Here is a 20,227-nt window from a genome sequence, read left to right on the forward strand (position 1 = left end):
GCCTTTGAATTATGGCGTTCGTGAAGAATTCTGAATACACCGTGGACTGCCAGATGACCGAGTAAAGCTATGTTGGAAGAAGTACGGCCAGAGTGTCCCTTACAAGTACGGGTGCCAAGACGTCAACACATGTGCTTTGGGCACGTTACCAAATGGGACAGGCTTCTGGAGAAAGGCCGGCATGGTCAAGTAGAGGATCCATGGCAAAGGAGGCTTGCAACAGCGGAGGCTGCGCGGTGGGCACGCCAGTGGGCTCTGGGACAGCCGGCACGGGACGGGCCCTGTCCTATTCTGTGGGACGCAGCGTCACGTCAGCCAGAAACAGCTTAGCAGCACCTAACAGCACTGTAACAAAAGAAAACCACTCTTCTCACTAAGCCTTGTTCACTTCTTGAAAAGTTCTTTTTCATACATAAAAATATGTTCCTTAACAAAGTATTTTAACTGATGTGATTTTTTTTTAGTTCTTCATTTTAACTGCCAATGGGATAAATTTCACTAGATACGGTCATATAAACAAAAGTGCTTCAAAGTTCACAAACAAGTCTGTGGATTTCCAAAAAAGAGAATACAGAAGAAATGATAAACATTCATAATATAAAAATATTCTTACAAAAATCTAGACTGCATGCCACACTCTATTAGGTAAAGGAGATGGAGAGAGGAGTTTGAGGGAGAGAGGAGTTTGAGAGGGAGGAGGGGGTTAAAGGTGCAATCTCCACCACACTCTCACTGCCAGAGTCAATTCCAACCACAATTCCCAAGGGAGTTGTAAGAAAACATCGTAAAGTCACATCCTGGTCTTTATTTTCTATACCAGGAAGCTAAAAGATAATGTCTAAAACTACAAAAATAACAAAGCAGTATAAACAAATTACAGGAATTCAGAACTCAATATCCAGAGAGGGAAAACAGTTTTTTTTTTTAAATTGACATCTCTTTCTAAGAAAAAGAATGGGCTGGGAAGCAAGGAATGAGGTGCTGCCGTTTATCATAAAGAATTTAAAAATGTAAGCAAATCTAGCATGACAAGCATCAACAGTTACCTTGATGAAAAGTCCCAAGTTTATTTACAGGAAAAGTCTTCTCAGATCTGTGGAAAGTAGGTGCTGAGGTCCCTCTTACAGCACACTGTGCAGTTATAAAAAGGCATAGTGAAGCCCTAGCAATGCTGCCAGCTTCTTGTGTGACAGAAGTCGGGGCAGGGGGTGGTGTGGGTCTAACATAGCAGGGTGGTGGGAAGTCAACAAAGGAAGTCTGTAAAAATGCAGTCTCTCTCTAATGTACCTGGGGCCTCGGACAGACTTTCCTCTCACTCCTGGGCGGTGTCCAGGCAAAAAGCAGTTCCCTCTTTGCAGAAGCCTAGCAAGGTGGAGGTGGAGCAGAACACCTATGTGAGAGCCCACTTTAGTGTGCCTGGGCTTCCTGATGCCGCATCTCTGAGATACTCTTCACCCACTCGGGGCGCGTCACAGTGGACGCACGAGGCACCTCTGGCTTTGGGCCATCTTTCTGGTGTAGGAGGGCTCTCAGAACTGTGCACGCTCTGACATCACTAACAGGGCAGTCGAGGCGTCTACTTACCTAAGTAAAACTGAGAAGCAGCTTTTACTTGTACATTCAATTTAACCAGAATACTATCACTTACCGAAAGAAAGGTCTCGATGTTCTCGTGAACAAAGGAAGCGATGTCCTGCCAGTCGAGGATGTCTCCCAGCCAGCTGTTCTGACGACTTATGTGCATCTTGTGTCCTTTGTGCCTCCCGGAGTGTGTCACATTCTGTGGAACAAACCGTTCAAATACAAAATGTCCATCATAACTCGAAAAATAGTGTGTGAACGCCCTGAGGAGCCCGGGTGGTGCAGTGGTTTGGGGGCAACTGGAGCCCCCGCTGCTCCTCAAGATAAAGATGTGGCTGTCACCCGGCAGCCTTAGGAACCCTAATGCTATGGGGCAGGTCCACTCTAAGCACCTCAGAGTACTTAAAAGTGAGACACTACAGTATCTGAATAAAGCAAAGAAGAACCGTGCCTAATATAATACTTTGCAGTTTACATTCCGGAACCGGGTGTGAGCCTACTCAAATGCTGAGCTCCCCAGTAGGGCTGTGAGCGGGCACACATTACTTCCCGACACAGAGTCTATGCATAGCATGTGCTGCCGCTGTTGGTCTCTCCGCTGGGATTGGTCTCCCACTTTCCCATGTTCCTCCTTTTCCCACATCCCATAATCATCTTCACATAAGACAAAGTGAGCAGACTTTAAAATTATTTAAAATTTTTATTTAAAGTGTTAATATATTTTTATTTAAGTAAGAATAAGGGGGGAATCGGGTTTATTTTTTCTGGAAGCGTATTTCAGTGGCAGAATGCAGGGAAAACTAAATTTGAGATATGACTACATGAAGTGTAGAAATAGAGGTAAAGTCCTGACATCCTTGCACGTGTTTCCATTCTCCCACTTTAGAGAACACAACAGTGCGCTCATCTCCAGTACGCCATGCAGAGAGCCGAGAAGCCTTCCCTTAGAGGCAGGACCCTGAATTCTGGCTTCTAGCCTCCTACACTGTGAGAAAATAAATTCCCATCTCTTTAAGGGAGGAGCTCTTTGTTATGGCAGCACTAGATAACTCAGACAGATGTCTAAACTTCTGGGACACTTTTCATTTTCTCAAGATGAGAAAAAGTTCCCAATATCTAGAGCTGTGTTATTCCAAACAGTAGGCACAAACCACTTAAAATGTAACCAGCTAAAATTCAGATGTTCAGCCAGTAGAAAACGTACATCAAATTTTTATCAGGATAAAATTTTATACACATTAACTCATTTTTTCTACTGATTTCATAATAAAAATACTTGAGGCACTGAGAGATAAGTAAAATATGTTACACAAAACTCATCTGCTTATGTCTTTTACTTTTAAGTGAATACTAGAAAAAAATTACATATGTGGCTTACATTCAAGTCTACTGCACAGAGCTGGTGTAAAGGAAGAGGTGTTGGGGAGAATGTGCAGAGAAAAGACTAGAGATACATCCAGAGGGGATTCTCTGGATTCTGCCATGGGGACTAATCACCAAGCAAAGCTGACTTTGCGGAAATGGATGATCTTGCTGTTTAAAATCTTTCAATAAGTACAATCTCTGTAACAATGGAATCAGTATAGCTGATGAGTCTATAAAATAAAAGGACTCTGTGTGAGGGGGGGTGGGGGAAGCCTTTAGCTAAAGTAACTCACCTTTACAAACCAAGAGTGGTAGAGTCTGTCCCACAGTTCTAACACTTGTTTTTCAATTACAGCCGTGTTGTTCACCTTATCGCCTAAAATTTTATGAAGCTGGAAGAAATGCAGACATAATCTGGCTTAATATCTTATGCACAATCTACTATAATGAAGTATACACTGGGATCTTCAAATTTGTCCCCAAACTGAAATACTCCATGCTATTTAATTGCTTCTAGCCGTGCTACGCTTTTGGAACTGTTGTTCCCTTAACCGCTAACGCTCACCATTCACAGCAAACGTCCTCATCTGCCATCTTTCCGCTTCCCTCGAGTCTCAGGTCTCTAAAAGAACAGCTTCAGGTGTATCAGAGAATGCCGCAACGAAGCCATGATTACGGACTTTCCTGACAGACCTTTTCTATATGATTCCAGCACCCATGCATGATATCAAAGTTTATTATATTTATCACTACTCTTAAGAACTGTCACAAAACATTAAATAAAATGCTAACAAGATGAATATCCAGAAGGCATCATTTCATTGGTAGTATGTTGACTATGGAACGACAGACTTCAGCAACTTAGAAATATTAAGTGGTTCTGATGCGAAATATCCATTGAAGCTCTATCAAAGAAAGTCCCGGCCAACACTGCCCTGCCAAGGGACAGCCACAGAGAGGGTCTCCACTTACCTTGTGGGTTATCCATTCTCGTCCGTACTGATACACGTTGTTAGCTGCAGAATTGAGGGCTCTTTGGACTACCTGAGCCTCAGGAAGCCAGCTGATTTAAAATAAAGAACAAAGTACACATTTACTGCACTGCACCAGTAACCCTTTGAACTTAAAGTGCTTAAACAATTGATACCAAATGACTGATCAGACAACAAAACACCAATACAAATGAAGCATACCCAGACGTACTGGCCCGCTGGCACAATCCTATCACTGAGGTCCCCACCAGCTTTCCTTAGCCTCTAGATCCACATTCCTTTCAACTCCCCCTTTCATCTGTGCTGCCCAGTTTCTCTGGCCATACATTTCCTGGGTCATCTGCTTCATCTCTTTTATTAAGGGAGCAAGTGCCTGGGACAGGCATTCCAAAGCGATTGATCAATGAATCAGCCCCAGCAGACTAACTTGAGAATCTGTTAGATATGCAAATTGGGGGCGGATGCTAAACAAGAGCTACTGAATGAGAAATCTGGGAGGCTGGGAAGCAGCAATCTGTACCTGAACAAGTCCCACAAGTGATCCTGGCGAGTGCTAGAACGTAAGTGAATCGTTATTCAAGACTGTGGGGATCTGCAGAAGCAGCCACAAAGTGAAGAGAACACTTATTTTCATCCATTTCTCCAAGATGCAGGGAGCTCCTGAGCTGAGTTACAGCTCTACGTGCAATATACCCTGCAAGAATATTCCTTATACACTAAACATAAGCCTCCCCAATTTTCTGTAAATAAGCCGTCTACTTACTGTGCCTTAATAAGTAACCCTTTACATTTGCTGAGTGCTTTCAAAAGAGAAAACATTCTTAAACGTTCACAAATGTAAAAGGTCTTATTTCAAATATTCAAGAATGCCAAAAAGCCACGGCAAATAGCAGTTCAACCTTTTCCTGAGCCCTAAATAAGAAACATGCTGCAGAGCTGGGGAAAGAAAGGCCGTCAGCTAGTAGTCAATGTTGTTGAGTGCTGTCGAGGCAGTTTCTAGCCCCTGTACAAAGGAACGGAACCCTGCTAGTCCTGCAGCATCCTCCCGGTTGTGCGGATGCTTGAGCCCGCTGTTGCAGCCCCGGTGACGATCTGTCTTCGCACGGGCTCTCCTGTTTCACTGTCCCTTTACTTTACCAAGCATGCTGCTATCTTTCTCCAAGGGCTGGTCTCTCCCGATAACATGTCCCAAGAGCGTGAACCAAAGTCTTGCCCCCTTGCCCCCAGGGGCGTTCTGGCTGAGTGCTGCAGTCCAAGAACTTCCACCAGCATCACGATTCAAGGTGATTCTTCTTCGGTCTTCTTTACTCAATATCCAACTGTCACATGCATTTCAGTAAATGAAAGTACCTTAGTCCTCAGAGTAACCTGCTTGCTTTTCAACAGTTTAACGAGGTTCTGAGCAGCAGATTTATTCAATGCTCAACTACTGCTTCCATGAGCAGGTTATGGATCCTAGGAAGATGAAATCCTTGACAACATCAACCTTTTCTCCACTTAGCATGGAGCTGTGAGGTCCACGTTGAAGGATTCTGGTCTCTTTTACACGGAGTCACAACTCATACTGAAAGCTGCAATACTGATCTCCATCAGCAACTGCTTCAACATCTTTATATTGCAGATGGCTAATAAGCTTCCCCACTCCTGAAGCTGCTTAATTTTTTTTAAAGATCATTTTATTGGGGGCTCTTACAGCTAATATAACAATCCACATATCAACTGTATCAGGCATATTTGTACATATGTTGCCATCATTCTTTTCTAAACATTTACTTTCTATTGAGCCCTTGGTATCAGCTCCTCTTTTCCCTCCCTCCCCTGCCCCAACACTCATGACCCCTTGATAAATTATAAATTATTATGATTTTCATATTTTACACTGACCGCTGTCTCCCTTCCCCTATGGTTTCTGTTATTCTTCCCCCTGGAGGGTTATATGTGGTTATCGTCAATCATTGCGATCAGTTTCCCCTTCCTCCCCTCCTAACCTCAGCTTCCCCTTATGCTTCTGGTATCGCTATTCCCATTCCTGTTCCTGGATTCCACGTGTCGTGAGCTCTTATCTGTACCTGTGCACATGTCTAGTCTAAAGCGAGAGGCAGCCCTGGGATCATGACAGGTGAGGAAGCCTCAAGGAAGCCGAGGAATACTGTGTAGGTTACCGTCTTCATATAACCCAGCTGCTCTGAGAACTTGCATCAGCACACAGATGGATTAAGTACACTCTTCCTGATAAGTTGGCGAATTAAGTAAAATGTACAATACCACTCACAGCAGCTTTATGTAGTTGTCATTTTCACATTAAAGCAGAATGAGTAACTTGCTTGTGTTGTGCTTGTGTGTGACAGACAATCATAAAGAGAAAGCCAAGCACCCCTGACAGATTCAAAGGTACGGAGCCTAGGAAAGTAATGGTCTTCAACTAGATGGGAGGAAAGACATTTTGTATAAACTGAAATGTGAAATAAGCCATGGTTTATAATTTTAATAGTAACCAGTTGATTAAACTACGGGCCATCGAGTAAATTTCCACTCACAGTAAACTACAGGCGAGAGTAGAACTGTCCCTGTGGGTTTCTGAGACTGCAACTCTTCACAGGAGCAGACAGCCTCGTCTTCTCCCCACAGAGTGGTTAGTGGTTTCAATCACCTGACCTGGCAGCTAGCAGCACAACATAGAACCACCACACCAGGACACAACCATCAGAAGCTTCTAACTCAACAGGGGGGGCAAAGTAAGTAAATGGATTTTCTTCTATTTTCTATCTTGCTGAGTCTGTCATTAATACTAATCTCTAATGATAGAAACTCAGGGGTTTATACTAGATTTCTTCTTCCTATAACCAGTGATGCTTCAATGACTCTCAAGAGCTTATAAAACTGTCCCATGTCATCTTCACTGCAATTGTTTCTAGTTCAGGTCTGTATCATTTCTCATCTGGTTTACTCTACAGACGTCAAACTTGTCTCAAAAGTTCCTACCATACACCCTTGTCAATCGTTTCCTCTTCTAAGAACATTCAAATATGGTTTTAAGCCATGTTCAAGTGTGGAAATGTCCTACCCAAGTTTTTTGTTTTCTGTTTTCACTCTCGCCCTACCCAAGTTTTATAGAGAGAGGATGCAAAACCAAATTAAATGTCAACTTCTTAATCAGCGACTACCTTAGGATAAAAAGTAGGCCGTGTAATTTGTCACCAAGTTCAAGTATGTGAACAGCAAAGCTCTTGTAAACATTCCTCACAAAGATATAAAACTCCTCTAAGAAAAGCCAAATTAACAAGTACTGTAAGAGATGTTTTAAAACATGGATTTGCAAACTTTCTTTTTTCCCTTGTAAAGGGCCTGGTAAAATATCTATTGGTTTTATGAACCATGATTTAGTTTCCAGTTATTCAATAGGTTTTTGTGACTCCAAAGCAGTCACAGAAAATATATAATTGGGCACGACTATGTTATAATAAAACCTGATTTAGAAAATCTAGTGGTGAGATTTGGTACTGGGCCATAACTGGCTGACACATCGATAACACAGTTTGAGAATATGTCAATGTTTACACAAAAGTTGAATATCTACAAGTTATAAAGTCTCCTCAACTGGTCAGAAGCTCTGGGCAATAGTGCTGCCTCTTTATTCCCAGATTATCTCGAATTCTCTATCCTATTTCAGTCACTGTGTGAAACAAACAGCATAATATAGATGAGATTATTTGGTAAATTACAATCATGTTTAACAAAAGGTAAACTCTATACAAGGTTACCATGTACCAAAAATTGCTCCCAAAATCTTAGGCGCTCCCGCTCCAGTTCAGCATTGCAGAGCATTCCTCTGTGAAAATGAACGTGTCCATCAACTTCTACCATCCAGTGTAGCTGCATCAATGAGCATCACTTCATTCAAATAAGATCCTCACCTAGGTCATCCATCTTATTTTTGTTCAAAATAATGTACTTACTTTGCCCACTCCGGGTGATTTGCCAGTGTTTCATTAATCAAACTACTTGTAACTTCAATCATGTGTACACTCTCTTGGTGTACCTGGTTTAGGAACAGAAGGATAAGGGGAGAGACTATCAATTAAAATTTGTTTTAATGTTTACTTTCTAGTCTATTATCAGAACAATGTGCTTAGTCTCAAATAATTATGTATCTTAATTCCAATCTATTAACACTCACACATGAAGCAGCTGCTATACATAATGGCCTATGATACACACTATAAAAGGCATGTTACAGCTCCCAGCCTCCCAGCAGCTCAGCAATATACTTAAAGGAAGAGATATACATCAATATGCACAGGTGTATTACAATAAACACAATGTATAATTAGTTTATACATGCATGCATAGATAAAGCAGAGGCAACAATGAGCTTGTACAATTGTAATGCAAATAAGCAGCTAAGTGATTTCTGAGTTTAAAAAGCCAAGTGAAACTGCATCTTAGAATGTGTCTGGCCCAATAAACTGCAAAGTAAGTAGGAGCACAGGGGTGGATTTAGTCCAAATAACCCCAAACAGAACACAATCAATTGACCCTGTACCCCAGAGCTAGGTGAACTGACAAATTACTGAAGGTTATATTAATATCAAATCTGGTGGGGAAAAGAAAAATTAAGACAAAAGCTGTAACCTAGCCCATGTTTTCCCTTTTAAGAAGAAAAATTGTCAAGGGAAAGAAACTGATCAACGAGGAAAATGAACAAGTTCTCTTTTGCGTGGAATTAGGAAACTAATATAAAGATTGAAATTCTTCCAAGGGCATGGCAATGATATCAACTAAATGGCACAGACACCAGGAAAAGTGACACAACCAGCAAAGCCCAGAACAAAAGAGAGTGTAGGTATTCTAGCAAGGGCAGACGTAACCATCACTGAGCACCATTCCACCCACTTAAAATTCCTTCTAGCCCCCCCAGAAAGCAGAGAGAACACCAGCACAACCTGTAGCTTGAAAGGGAAAGCAGAGTGACGTGAGCTCGACACAACATGGAGAGAATCAAATAAACCAGCACATCCCTAAGGCTCTTCATGAGGACCCGCTCATCTTGAGGAAATCATGGAGGGTTCCTGCTTAGAGAGACATAACCTGACCATAACACTCAAAGGATCCCTCTGATGCTTAGAAACATCCCTGTGCAGACAAGGGGGCAGCTGGAGGGTCAGCTAGCAGGACCGTGTAGTCGTTCAGGTGACAGGCGACGGTAGCTTGAGCAAGACTGCCGTGCTAGCGGTGGATGATGGGGCAGATGTCACTGGAGCCGTGATGCGCTTACACGAAGTGACGGCTGGGCCTTAGACCAACCTTGTGTTCCTGACATAAACTTGATGAGTTATGGCATATTACCCTTTTATACATTGCTGGATCTGTTTATGATCTGTAAAGGATTGTTTATCTATGTCCTTGAAGAAAATTGGTCTGCAGCTTCCTTTCCTTGCATGTTTTTTATTTGGGTATCTGGCCAATACTGGTGTCATAAAATGAGTCAGGATATGTTACACTCCCACTATTCTCTGAAAGAATTTATATAGGAAAGCATTATTTCACGAAAAATTGTTTGATAAAATTATTCAGTCAAGTCATCCGGCACTGACCCTTTCTCTAGAGAAAGATTTTCAAACATCAAATTCAATTTTTCTTTACCTTTTACTATTATACCAAAACTCAAACTCACTGCCATTGAGTTGAAAGAGCAAGAAAAGTCTAGAAAGAAGAATAGAAGATATGCTGGAGAAAATCCCTCTAAAAAAGGACTAGAAGGGAGATGATATAGTGATGGAAGCTGAGACTGACTTACAAATGCAGATGGCACAAAGCAAAAATAATGTTTGTTACCTATTATATATGACTGATTATTGAATATTGATTTTAAAATATTAACTTATCTCTATAGTACTATATAAAGAATTTCCAAATTCGTGACTCCATATAAGCATCCTAAATCCTTAAAAATGTGTTAAAATAGGAGATAAATTCTATAAATTCAGTGGAGTTTAGAGAAAACTAGGATAGGATGCACTAGAAGAGACATTATCACTGTTCTGTGAAATCTTAGCTGTGCTCTGAGGAACCAGGATACTATTCAGATAAGGGGGAAGAGAACATGTAAACAGTAAGGACCTGGGAACACAGAAATAAAGATTCTATTGATGAGGGAATTGGTTTCTTGGTTTGGAGATTAAAGGTCATGGTGTCACATCCAGGTAATGGCCTCATCACGTGTTTAAGGCCTCTGTTCTACCTGCTAGTTTACTGCACAGTGCGTCTTAAAATCTTGCTAACAGTCATCTAAGGCACAAAAATTGATTTTCAGTCACCGGAGCAACACAGAAAGGTGGAACATCAAGGACAGAATTGCTTCGATAAAAACTGCCTCCTTTGCCACCGACCAGAACCGGCCGGTGCCTGAGCTATCACTACTGAACACTTTCATCAAAACTATTATAGAAGAATCCTGATCAAAAAGGAAAAACTACAATAGAATTTCAAATTCTCATGGTCTCCAGATTTCCTGAGGCATGATGGTTGGATGAATCTTTGAAACTATTATCCTTTTAATATTTAAACATGTAATCCTTAAACTAAAATTACCCCTGAAGTCATTTAACTCCAAAATGTGTATTTTAGCTTAAACTAGTAAAAACGTATCTGCCTTGAAAATTCTAACGATTTATAGTGGGTCAACAGCAAGTTGAAAGATTCTACAGGAACCTTAGGGGACACTAAACATGTTAATTGAGGAGGAACAACTCGGAAAAGGCCGGTGAGATGGTAGCACAGCTTGCAGATGCAATCACTGTCACTGAGGAGTCCATGTGCAGACCGCTGAGTTAGGATGTTTTTGCTGTGCATAGTCACAACCACAACCAAAGAAGTGGTGATAAAAAATAAATAAAGAGTGTATGAAAGAAGAGCCACAGGAAAAACCACAAAGTCAAGAAGAGGAGCTAGCTAATCAAAAAAGGCTAAACCCATGGCCTGGCTTAAGCGTCATGGAACCGGAACACAGCTCCCCCATTGAAAGGAGCAGTAACTTGTTCTTATGTATCTCATTTTCGTCATCTGCATTTTATTGAGGATAAAATAAAAACTCATGTGTAGAATACTAAAAAGCAAATAAGCTAGGTAAATGCAAGGTGGGATGAGCACTACATAAACCGTAAACGCACTGACTATTACACCGTTGAAAAGCCAAATAACATTTTCCAAGCAGCTTCCGCAGCTTTTCACAATTTAACATGTAAGAGGTCATCAGTGGTGACCGCACTTGCTGCACTCTACCTTTGCTGTCAGGAGCAGGGCTAAGAGAAGGGTCCCGATCACCAACAAAAATATGATGAAAATGCTAATTATTTTGTCTAACATCTTCTCCAGCCAGACGATCATCTGCACAAAAGTGAAAAAAAACAATTACTTACCTTTAAAGTATAACTGAATAAAAACATAGATATAATGAAGACGAATGATCGTGAGCATTGCGAAGCAAACTGTGGCATATGATTAAAACAGAGAGAGCTGTAAGCAACTTTAGAAAATTACATTGTCATTTGAAGTTCATTATTGTCATACCTACGAAAGCACAATCAATGAGCATAAAACTTGCTTACGTCTGAATTTACATATTGTAGCAAACTTGTGTTTCTAATTATGCCCCATAACCTGTCAGCTATGCTAAGCAATGACACTACATTAGTGGATCTGAAATATGAAATTTTAATGTCAGTTTGCAAAAGCAGTATCACATTTAAACATAGATAACCCTGGAAAGAGAATATCCCTCATAATACAAGTATATCCTAAATTACATAAATAAAATAGGAACAAATTAAAATAGGAGTGGCATGCAAAAATATTTATTTTCTCCTTTGATTTTATGAGTAGTTAAAAACTACTGTTAAGAGAATGATAAATATAAATTCAAGAAAATAGCGACTCTGGGTTAGAAGGGGCTACAAGATAGATGTTGGGAGGGGTGAAAAATAGGCTTCAACTATTTTGGTAATGTTTTATCAAGATGGTGTTTATATTTTTTATGATTGAGATATTTCACAATAAATTACAACACTTTCAAAAATCTTATATTCAACTTGAAATTTCTATTCCCTTAAAAAGTAAGTCTTACAAATGAGTCGGAAATGACTCAATGGCAGTGGTTGGGTGGTCCTACAACCGTAAATGAAGAGTAATCATTACTTTAATGGCTACTCCTTAATGATTAATTAAAATTAAGATCTTCCCAAATGTTATTTGATCTCCTATATGGACTACAATTCCCCTCATTTCTCAAGATGAAATTTAAAATTCTGCATGTTAAAAAGCTTTTATTTTCAGACTAGACAATAACCCTGGAATTCCTGCCAGTGCAAGGCTAACATTAAACCTCTCCAAACTAACAGGAATTAGACTGGTGCCTGTGGACAACCTCCATTATCTCTTATTTTAACACGTTTTTAAGGAGTTAGGATGCTATATGGAGTCACAGTCAGCCCAACAGGAACAACAGCTTTGCTGAAGAAGTTGTCATTAAATTAAATCTCACTGATGCTCCCCGAACAGTGAGTAAAACGTCTAAGTACAAAGAAGAAATCTGAAACTGCCACCGCTAAAATTAACTTGTTTACTTAAACAGCACGTTTAAGAAATGATTTTAGGGACCCTTCCCTCTCTTTAGGAACAGTACTTTAAAAGTCTATATTAAATTTATTATTTTAAAATATTTGAGTCCCGCTCTCTGACTGTCAAACAACCAAAGGGAATATGTTGAGTTAAATCATCATCATCATAACACCACTCTGATTCTAGCGACTTCTAGTGAACATAAATCACTCACTAGTTTAAGCAAACGGAAGACAGCATTTTCAGGAAACTAACAGACTTGTATGGTGTTTATCTTCTACTCTAGACTTTTACGTTTTTTCCCCTCATCATTTCCCTTTCATTAAAGATAACGTCCTTAAAGATTAATTTATGCTATAGTTAATACAATGTTTTAAGGTTCATCTTTCACCTTGACAATTACAGCTTCACATAGAAGAGTTAATCTTCAACGCATGCTACCAAGCATCCAACACAAAGCAGAGATTAAAAGAAGTGAAAACAGGCTCTAAGATATGGAAGGTCTGATGTCATACTCTGCAGGTTAGTTCTAAACTGCAGGAAACGATTGGATGGCTGCGTTCTCGAGACCGCTGCCGGAGGAAAAGGCTAGCACAGCACCCCTCGAGAAGCTGGGGAGCCCAGCAGGGCGCCAGCCACATGCCAGGCACATGGCTAAATCCATGCGGAAAATCATACACAAAATAATGTCAGGTGCAAAACCAGATGTGTATTCACAAGTTCCAATCTGAAACTAGGGAGCCTGTGCTTTTTTAGAAAGTTAGATTCTGAAATAAACATTTTTAAAATAAACGATGTTCTGAAGAAAGCAGAGCTATCTGAATCTGTCTGAAAGAAAGCACGGACTATTTACAAACACATTGTGTCCATCAACAACATAAAATCGAACCTTGTATCTTTAAACCAAGAATGGAGCCCCTTTTATTGCCTGTCACAGCCACATACTCAACGGTATAGAAAGGTACATGAAGAGTCACCTACATCAAAATTTATATTCAAGGGACACAGGAAGAGTTAAATGTTTCATTTAATGCTTAGGGGAAGCCATTTAAGATACAGAATTCACAAGCTAAAATTACATTTCATGTTGACACTGCAGCCAGCCAAGATACAGTGAAAGAACAGCGTGAGACAGGAGGCAGCATAAGAGGCACGAAGACGGGGAAAGAAAGAGACAGAACCATGAAAGCACAAAGGGATTGCGAAATGGCACAACCCCCTGGAAAAGGCTATGGCGCTTCCACAGAAAGCTCAACATGTCTTCTAATTCAGCCACCCCACTGCTATGTGTGCACTCCAGAGCTGTGAGGGTGGTGATACAAATCGATCCATGCACACCTATGCTCACTGCAGCATTATGCATAGCAGCGAAATGGAAGACCGTGCAGCCGTAACGAAGTCTGAAACACATCCTACAACACAGAGTGAGTCTGGAGGACACCATGCTGAATAAGTCAACCACAAAAAAACAGTATTGTGTAGTCTGATTATTATAACTAGGCAATAATAGATGAATACACAGAAAGCCACATTCTTTGGTGGATGGGAGAGGAACAGACAAGGATCATTTAATAGATAGTAAACGCTTGTTATTTTGGGTGAAAGGAAAGGCAAGACAGTGAAGTCAGCATAATTTGATCAGGGTAAATAAAGACACTAAAATACACAAAAAAGAGGCAGTTTTGGTAAAGGCTATAATATAAACAATTTTGCAAAAATATCAAAATAGGTATGTAATTGCATAGGTAGATATGGGTGTATATATGCTCTCACAGGAAAGCTTAGGTGAGACAACGTACATGTATGTATAATGTCACTGAAGCCATACTCCTATGTATATACTCTTCCGTGTGTTGCAAATATGTCCATATACCCAAAAACTACATGAGACACAGTTAAGGAGGCTTCCTAGACATATCCAAACAACTTGCAGGATAGCTCCATAAGGCTAAAAGGCTTGGGGAGTACATCCTCCCGGGAGAACTTAGGCAACTAGCATATTAATCTTGTACATGCTAGTCTGGTGAGTAACAGCTAAGATCCTAAAAACTTGTGAGTGGACAGCTGAGAAACAGCTACTGAGATCTACGATATGGAGTGAACGAGAATGAAGGAAAGCAAGGGCTCAAAGAAGAAACTAATCCACCGGGCTAACAGCCCTCTTGAACCCCAGTCACGTCCAATCGAACCCAGAAGAACTAGGTGGCGCCCGGCTACCATAACCAACACTCTGACCAGGGATACAATGGAAGGCCCCAAACAGACAGCAGGGAAGCTGCACAACAAAAACAAATCCCTAAAAGCCTCCTTCTTGACTTATGTTTGCAGCATTATCATTTGCCAAGGATTGAATTCATTTATGAATACTAGTTTTACAGGGACTGGCACTGCAAACGAGAGAGAAGGAGAGAGAGAGAGAGCGAGAGAGAGAGCGCTTCAATACATAGTTCAAAACGTTAGATAACAAAAACAAAAAGTTTAGGCATCATGAAAAGTTTCCCCCTTTCTGTTTCAACAGAAAACAAATGAAATGCTCATCTTTAGGCTCAATATAGATATACACACAGAAAGCAAAGTTTTCATACTATTTTCCAAAAATTCAGGTCATTTTAAAAAGATTACAAAACTTGCACTAAAGAATTATACAGTTTTGTGTTGAAAAAACATTATACACAGTGTATATCTATCTGTCCTAGGGAGTAGATTAAGTAAAAATCTTGTTCCCAGGAACTTTACATCGTAAGTATAACATTACTAATACATCTAGATTAGCCTCTATTAATATTAGAAAGCTACCAGTAATAATTCCTTATCAATCCTGTGAAATCTTTACAAGCTCACATTTTGGGAAATATACTAAATTAGATGCTATAGGTCATCGCTTCAATTTTTTTAATTAAAAATAAAATGGTAGATTACTAGTTAAATGGAAAGAGATAATGTATAAAATTAGCCAAGGGAATTACATGCATAATTCAGATGGATCTTCTTAAAAAGTGACAAGGAAACATTCTTTCCTTTTCAGCAACCACTATCTAATGTGCTCTTGCACAGCCACGAGCCTCGAACCAGAGCTGAACCACCTGACAGAGGGGAAGCGGGATGGAGAGCACTCAGATGGGCCAAAGAGCTCAGAGGCAGTACTGCTGACAAACACCGGGGCAAGGAGATGCCATCCTGTCCTAAATGTAAACACGTGATAGTAATCAGGCTTCACGACCTTCCATAGCTTATAAGTAAGTAGAACTTAAAAACAAAAACTGATTTTAACATTTGGACAGAAACACTGGGTGAGAAGGGAGCTACAGGGGAAACATGACAGAGTTCCGCAGTAAATACCAATGTCCACGTTCATTTACCTTCTTATTTAGCCAGTGCCAGAGCTTGAGGATGGGGGAGAGGTGAGGAAGAAAAGATAAGAACAGTGGGATATCATTAGAGAATGCAATAATAATATGAAAAGAGAATCACTGACAGCACGAGAGGACATTATTCCAGACTAAAGAGAAACCACGAAAAATAAACAAACAAAACTGCAATGCATTGTTTTACAATCAGGACAAAGTAGTACTCCTCTAAAAAATACTCAGTTTGAAATTATGATAACCACAAGCCTTGTTGGCACAGTAGAAATTTAAGACTTATAGGTTTAAATAGTCAAACAAATTCCAAAGATAAAATGTTGAAAAATGTAAAAATTGTTGAAACCCTTCCACATAGTGTGGACCAAAAGGATTTTAGTTGCTGTGTAAATTAATTCATACCCATACAATTTTCAGTGAACCTTGTAGCTTCAGCTTATCATGTCATTATTGAACAATTATCAAAAGAGAAAAATATATTTCCAGACTATTTTGAACAGTTTTCACACTTATTAAACAGTGAACACTTGGTCCAAAAAATAGATATCAATCTGTTAATATTTGGTTCATTTCCTTCCATCCCAATTTTTATGCACGTATTTTTGCACTGTATAAAACTTCTGCTCTGCCTTATGTACGTTACCTCAAGCTCCTTCTTAATATTTAGCACTGTAATGTTCTTCCTGATGAGCAGCAAACCCATACTTTAGATATCAGTAATACGAAAGTCTTAAAAAGTATTATTTCAGAGAGACCAAGACGCTCTCTGCAGAATTACTCTCCACGCATGTTCTCCGTGCACTTGTGTGTACGCTACACATAAAGTATACTTCAAATAACCTTCTAAATACAGATCATTTAGCAACACCGATCTAACCAATTAACATTTAATACAATGAAGGGGCCCCGCCTGCCAAGGGCATTAACTCAACTACATTGCTACAAATAGCTGCACCAGAGTGAGGATGGTGAGAACTGGGCAGGGTTAACTTCTGCTAGACTTAGGGTCACTATGGGTCACAGCCGATTCTAGGGCACCTGATGACCACAGAGAGCATCATTCTGGCATCAGTTACAATTAAGTATTAAGTATTTAGTTTGGGATTGCCATTTATTCTGATACGTATGTTGTATACCGTGGAAAATAGTGGTTTCCTTTATTTTACCGTCTTCCTTCAACAGCACAGACGGACGTGCATATTTATTACGATGTAAATAGCAAATTTCCACAAGACTGCCTCTCTAATGACGATGCCTGATGGTGCAGTGTTTAAGTGCTCACTCTCTAGCCAAAAGATGGGGGACTCAGACCCACCAGGGGCTCTGCAGGAGAAATAGGAGACAGTCAGTTTCTGCAGAGCTGTTCTGCTCTGTTACAGGGTTACTGTGGGTTAGAATCGACTCCACAGCACTGGGCTTGGTTTCGTTTGGGCCTCTGTGCTCCCAAAACTTCTACCGCAGGACTCTCCTAAATGAAGCATTCCAAGTACAAGGACACAGGACCAGTGGAGACAGGGTTCGCTGTTCATCGCCTCTTTGGTTCTGCAGTCATGGTGGAACTGTTGAGGACACAGCTGCCAGGCTTTGGGGTGAAATGAACATGCACAGCACAGTGCACCAGAAGACTTTCGGGATCCAGTCTCCACTAACTTGCCAGCTGTCCCTCCGATGCTCCACCCAGGCCTGGTTTACTTGGTGTTCCCTAAACACTCACTCTGCACGAGGGCCTGTGCCCTTTGCACTGTTCCTTCTACCAGCTCTTTCTGCTGTGTCTAATGAACTCCCACTCCTGTACCACCTCCGCTATAAGCCCTTCCCTCCCCTACCACTAATCACAATCACTTCTTGTCCTACCACCACATCCAGCAAATATTTTTACTAGGCAAATAAGTCAACACTTGAATAGAGCTTACAGTACACCGGGCACTAACCTAGACATGTTATACATATTAACTCATTTTACCTCGACAACCAGTGTAGGAGGTAGGTGCCATTACATGCATTTAATTCAAAAGAAAACCAAGGCACAGAAGGGTTAAGAACTTGACCAAAGTCAAATAGCAAGCAAGTATGGCAGAGACCTGAAATCAGATTCTGCACTCACAGCCCAGGGTCTGAACCACTAAGTCTCTGAATCGCATCACTGCCTCTGAACTGCACTCAATGCTGTCTCTTGGGTGGGGATCAGAAACTGAACTACCTTCTGGCTCTGAGCTTCTTTCTACACTTGCTTTTCCTAGAATCCAGCAGAATATAGGACACATGCATTATACTCCAGATACATGCACTGGGTACCTGGTGAAACGGCTTTGCAAGCTCGTCAGCCTGTCCATATTTCAATTTGGTCCTTATAAAACAAGGAAGTTGAACTAAAGGTTCCACAAAAAGCTCCTCCCCCTTCTTTTAGAGGGGAGAAAAACATTCATAGTTATTTAAACAAAATCTCGTCTTTACATAGACCATAATTCGAACTTCAGAATTTCACTCTAAGCAGCAGCAAAAAGGTGAAAGAGAAAACGAGGGAGGAGTGACATTACAGAATTGGATGTGAAATGTGTTACAGCAACTATATACACTGTATAACACGAGGTGGCGCCTTTCAGCGGATGAAATCTGCAAGTCTCACACACGCGGCCCCGGCTCTTCAAACACGATACCTTGCTGTCCACTTTGAGCAGGAACTTCCCAAGCCCGACGATTGGCCACGGTGCTAGCGCTTCCTGCCGCTCCTTGAGAAAGTGCTCCACAACCTGCCACCACTCGTGGCAGCGTGTCTGCAGGAAGCTCACGACTCCGAAGTGGACAACGAGTTTTTTGAGTATCCAGACTACAAAGAAGATAAAAAATATATGTATACAGGAATAAAAATACAGCTTAGATGGTTAGAACCTGAATAAAGGTCCTCTCATAGCCATGAATAAAGTTCATTCCAGGTGAACGTGAAATCAGTATTAAAAATAAAGATGGAAGTACATGTGTACACGTGTGTTTGGGAGTGGGCTAGGGGGTGGAAAGAGTTCAAAATATTCCCAGCAGATGAAACTGTGCCAGGAACTGTTCGCACCTTGGCCTTCCGGCCCACCTTGGCCTTCCTTCTCCCTCATGGAGTATATTGAAAAGCAGGCCCTGACGTTCCTACCCTCTTCAGCTATTGTAGCCACGCTTAGATGACTGGTCCCTGAGCAGCGAGGTACGAAGCGCCCCCCTGCATTGGGATGCAGAGCCACCGCAGGATACTGTTCTCATCGGTGGCTCTTATTTCTCCACGCTGCTCTAAACTCACACAGCTGAGCCTCTGCCACATGTAGCAGAGGAACGGTGCAGTGTGAGGAGAACGACGTTGGTTGGTCCCTTGGGCTGAGTGCAGCCCGACTCAGGGAAACACTATTCACACACTGCAGTATGAACGGCACTCTCCAGAGCTGGGCGGTGCTCTGGCTTTTCAAGCAGTCATCCAGTCAGTGGAGAAATGTAGTAGAGCCAGAGGGATGTGTTTCTGATCTGTGTGGCTTGGCTTGCAGACAAGACCCTAGGAAACTGATCCCACCCATTATAATTTCTCTAACTCCAGAGATTCCTGTATTATGCCCTGCTCCGTAACCTCACTAGTAGTTCACAGCTTACCATTTTGACAGATGAACCAACCCAAGTCCCTAGGAAAAGCCTTACTCGTCTGAGCCTGGGGAAACCCCTAGTTCCTAGGCTACACCACAGTAACGGCAGGCGGTACAATACTTGGAGGGAGCGCTTGTGCTCATAGCCTGCTCCTCCAGCCAAGTCAGCTCCGTGATGGACAGAGGCGGACGAGAGGACTGCGGCTTATGTGAGGCCAACAAGCATCCTGAGCAGAAAGGGGCCGAGCAGCTGAGACCAAGGGTTCAACTAGAAAAGGTTTTGAGAATGATGATGGCAACAAATGTACACATGTGCTTGACACGATGGATGGATGTATAGATTGTCGTAAGAGTTGCACAAGCCAATAAAATGATTTTTTTAAAAAGAAGAAAAGAAAGAGGCATGCAGCAACTGACCCATGGTTTGCAAACATAAATCATCTGGCAAAACTAAAACTGTGTGGAAGAATCTAGAAGAGCAACTGAAACAAAATTTCACTAAGCATTTCCATTAATACCTTTGATGGAAAAATGGCCACAGTGTTTTCGCTAGGATTTGCTTAATTATAACTTAATAGGGGGTTTTGGCTTCATGAGTAAAGATTCTATTTGAGGTGCTGAAAAACTTTTAAAATAGATGGTAGTGACGACGGCATAGCACTGTGAACCTAATTAACACCATTGAATTTTACATTTA

General features: G+C 41.1%; 1 protein-coding gene across 3 annotated transcripts in view; it reads right to left on the reverse strand.

Annotated features, from left to right (window-relative positions):
* The window catches only part of TMEM245 (transmembrane protein 245), an 83,665-nt gene that overhangs the window by 37,272 nt on the left and 26,166 nt on the right, over positions 1–20,227 (reverse strand). For all 3 annotated transcript variants that reach the window (XM_075560287.1, XM_075560286.1, XM_075560288.1), the window contains exons 6-11: positions 18,574–18,743; positions 11,220–11,324; positions 7,895–7,977; positions 3,919–4,009; positions 3,240–3,338; positions 1,649–1,780 (exon numbers count right to left, since the gene is read on the reverse strand). In XM_075560287.1, the coding sequence (XP_075416402.1) occupies positions 1,649–1,780; positions 3,240–3,338; positions 3,919–4,009; positions 7,895–7,977; positions 11,220–11,324; positions 18,574–18,743 (680 nt within the window). The remainder of the gene's footprint in view (positions 1–1,648; positions 1,781–3,239; positions 3,339–3,918; positions 4,010–7,894; positions 7,978–11,219; positions 11,325–18,573; positions 18,744–20,227) is intronic.

This window comes from Tenrec ecaudatus, chromosome 10 (genome assembly GCF_050624435.1).
Source record: "Tenrec ecaudatus isolate mTenEca1 chromosome 10, mTenEca1.hap1, whole genome shotgun sequence".
In the NCBI taxonomy this organism is placed as follows: Eukaryota; Metazoa; Chordata; class Mammalia; order Afrosoricida; family Tenrecidae; genus Tenrec; species Tenrec ecaudatus.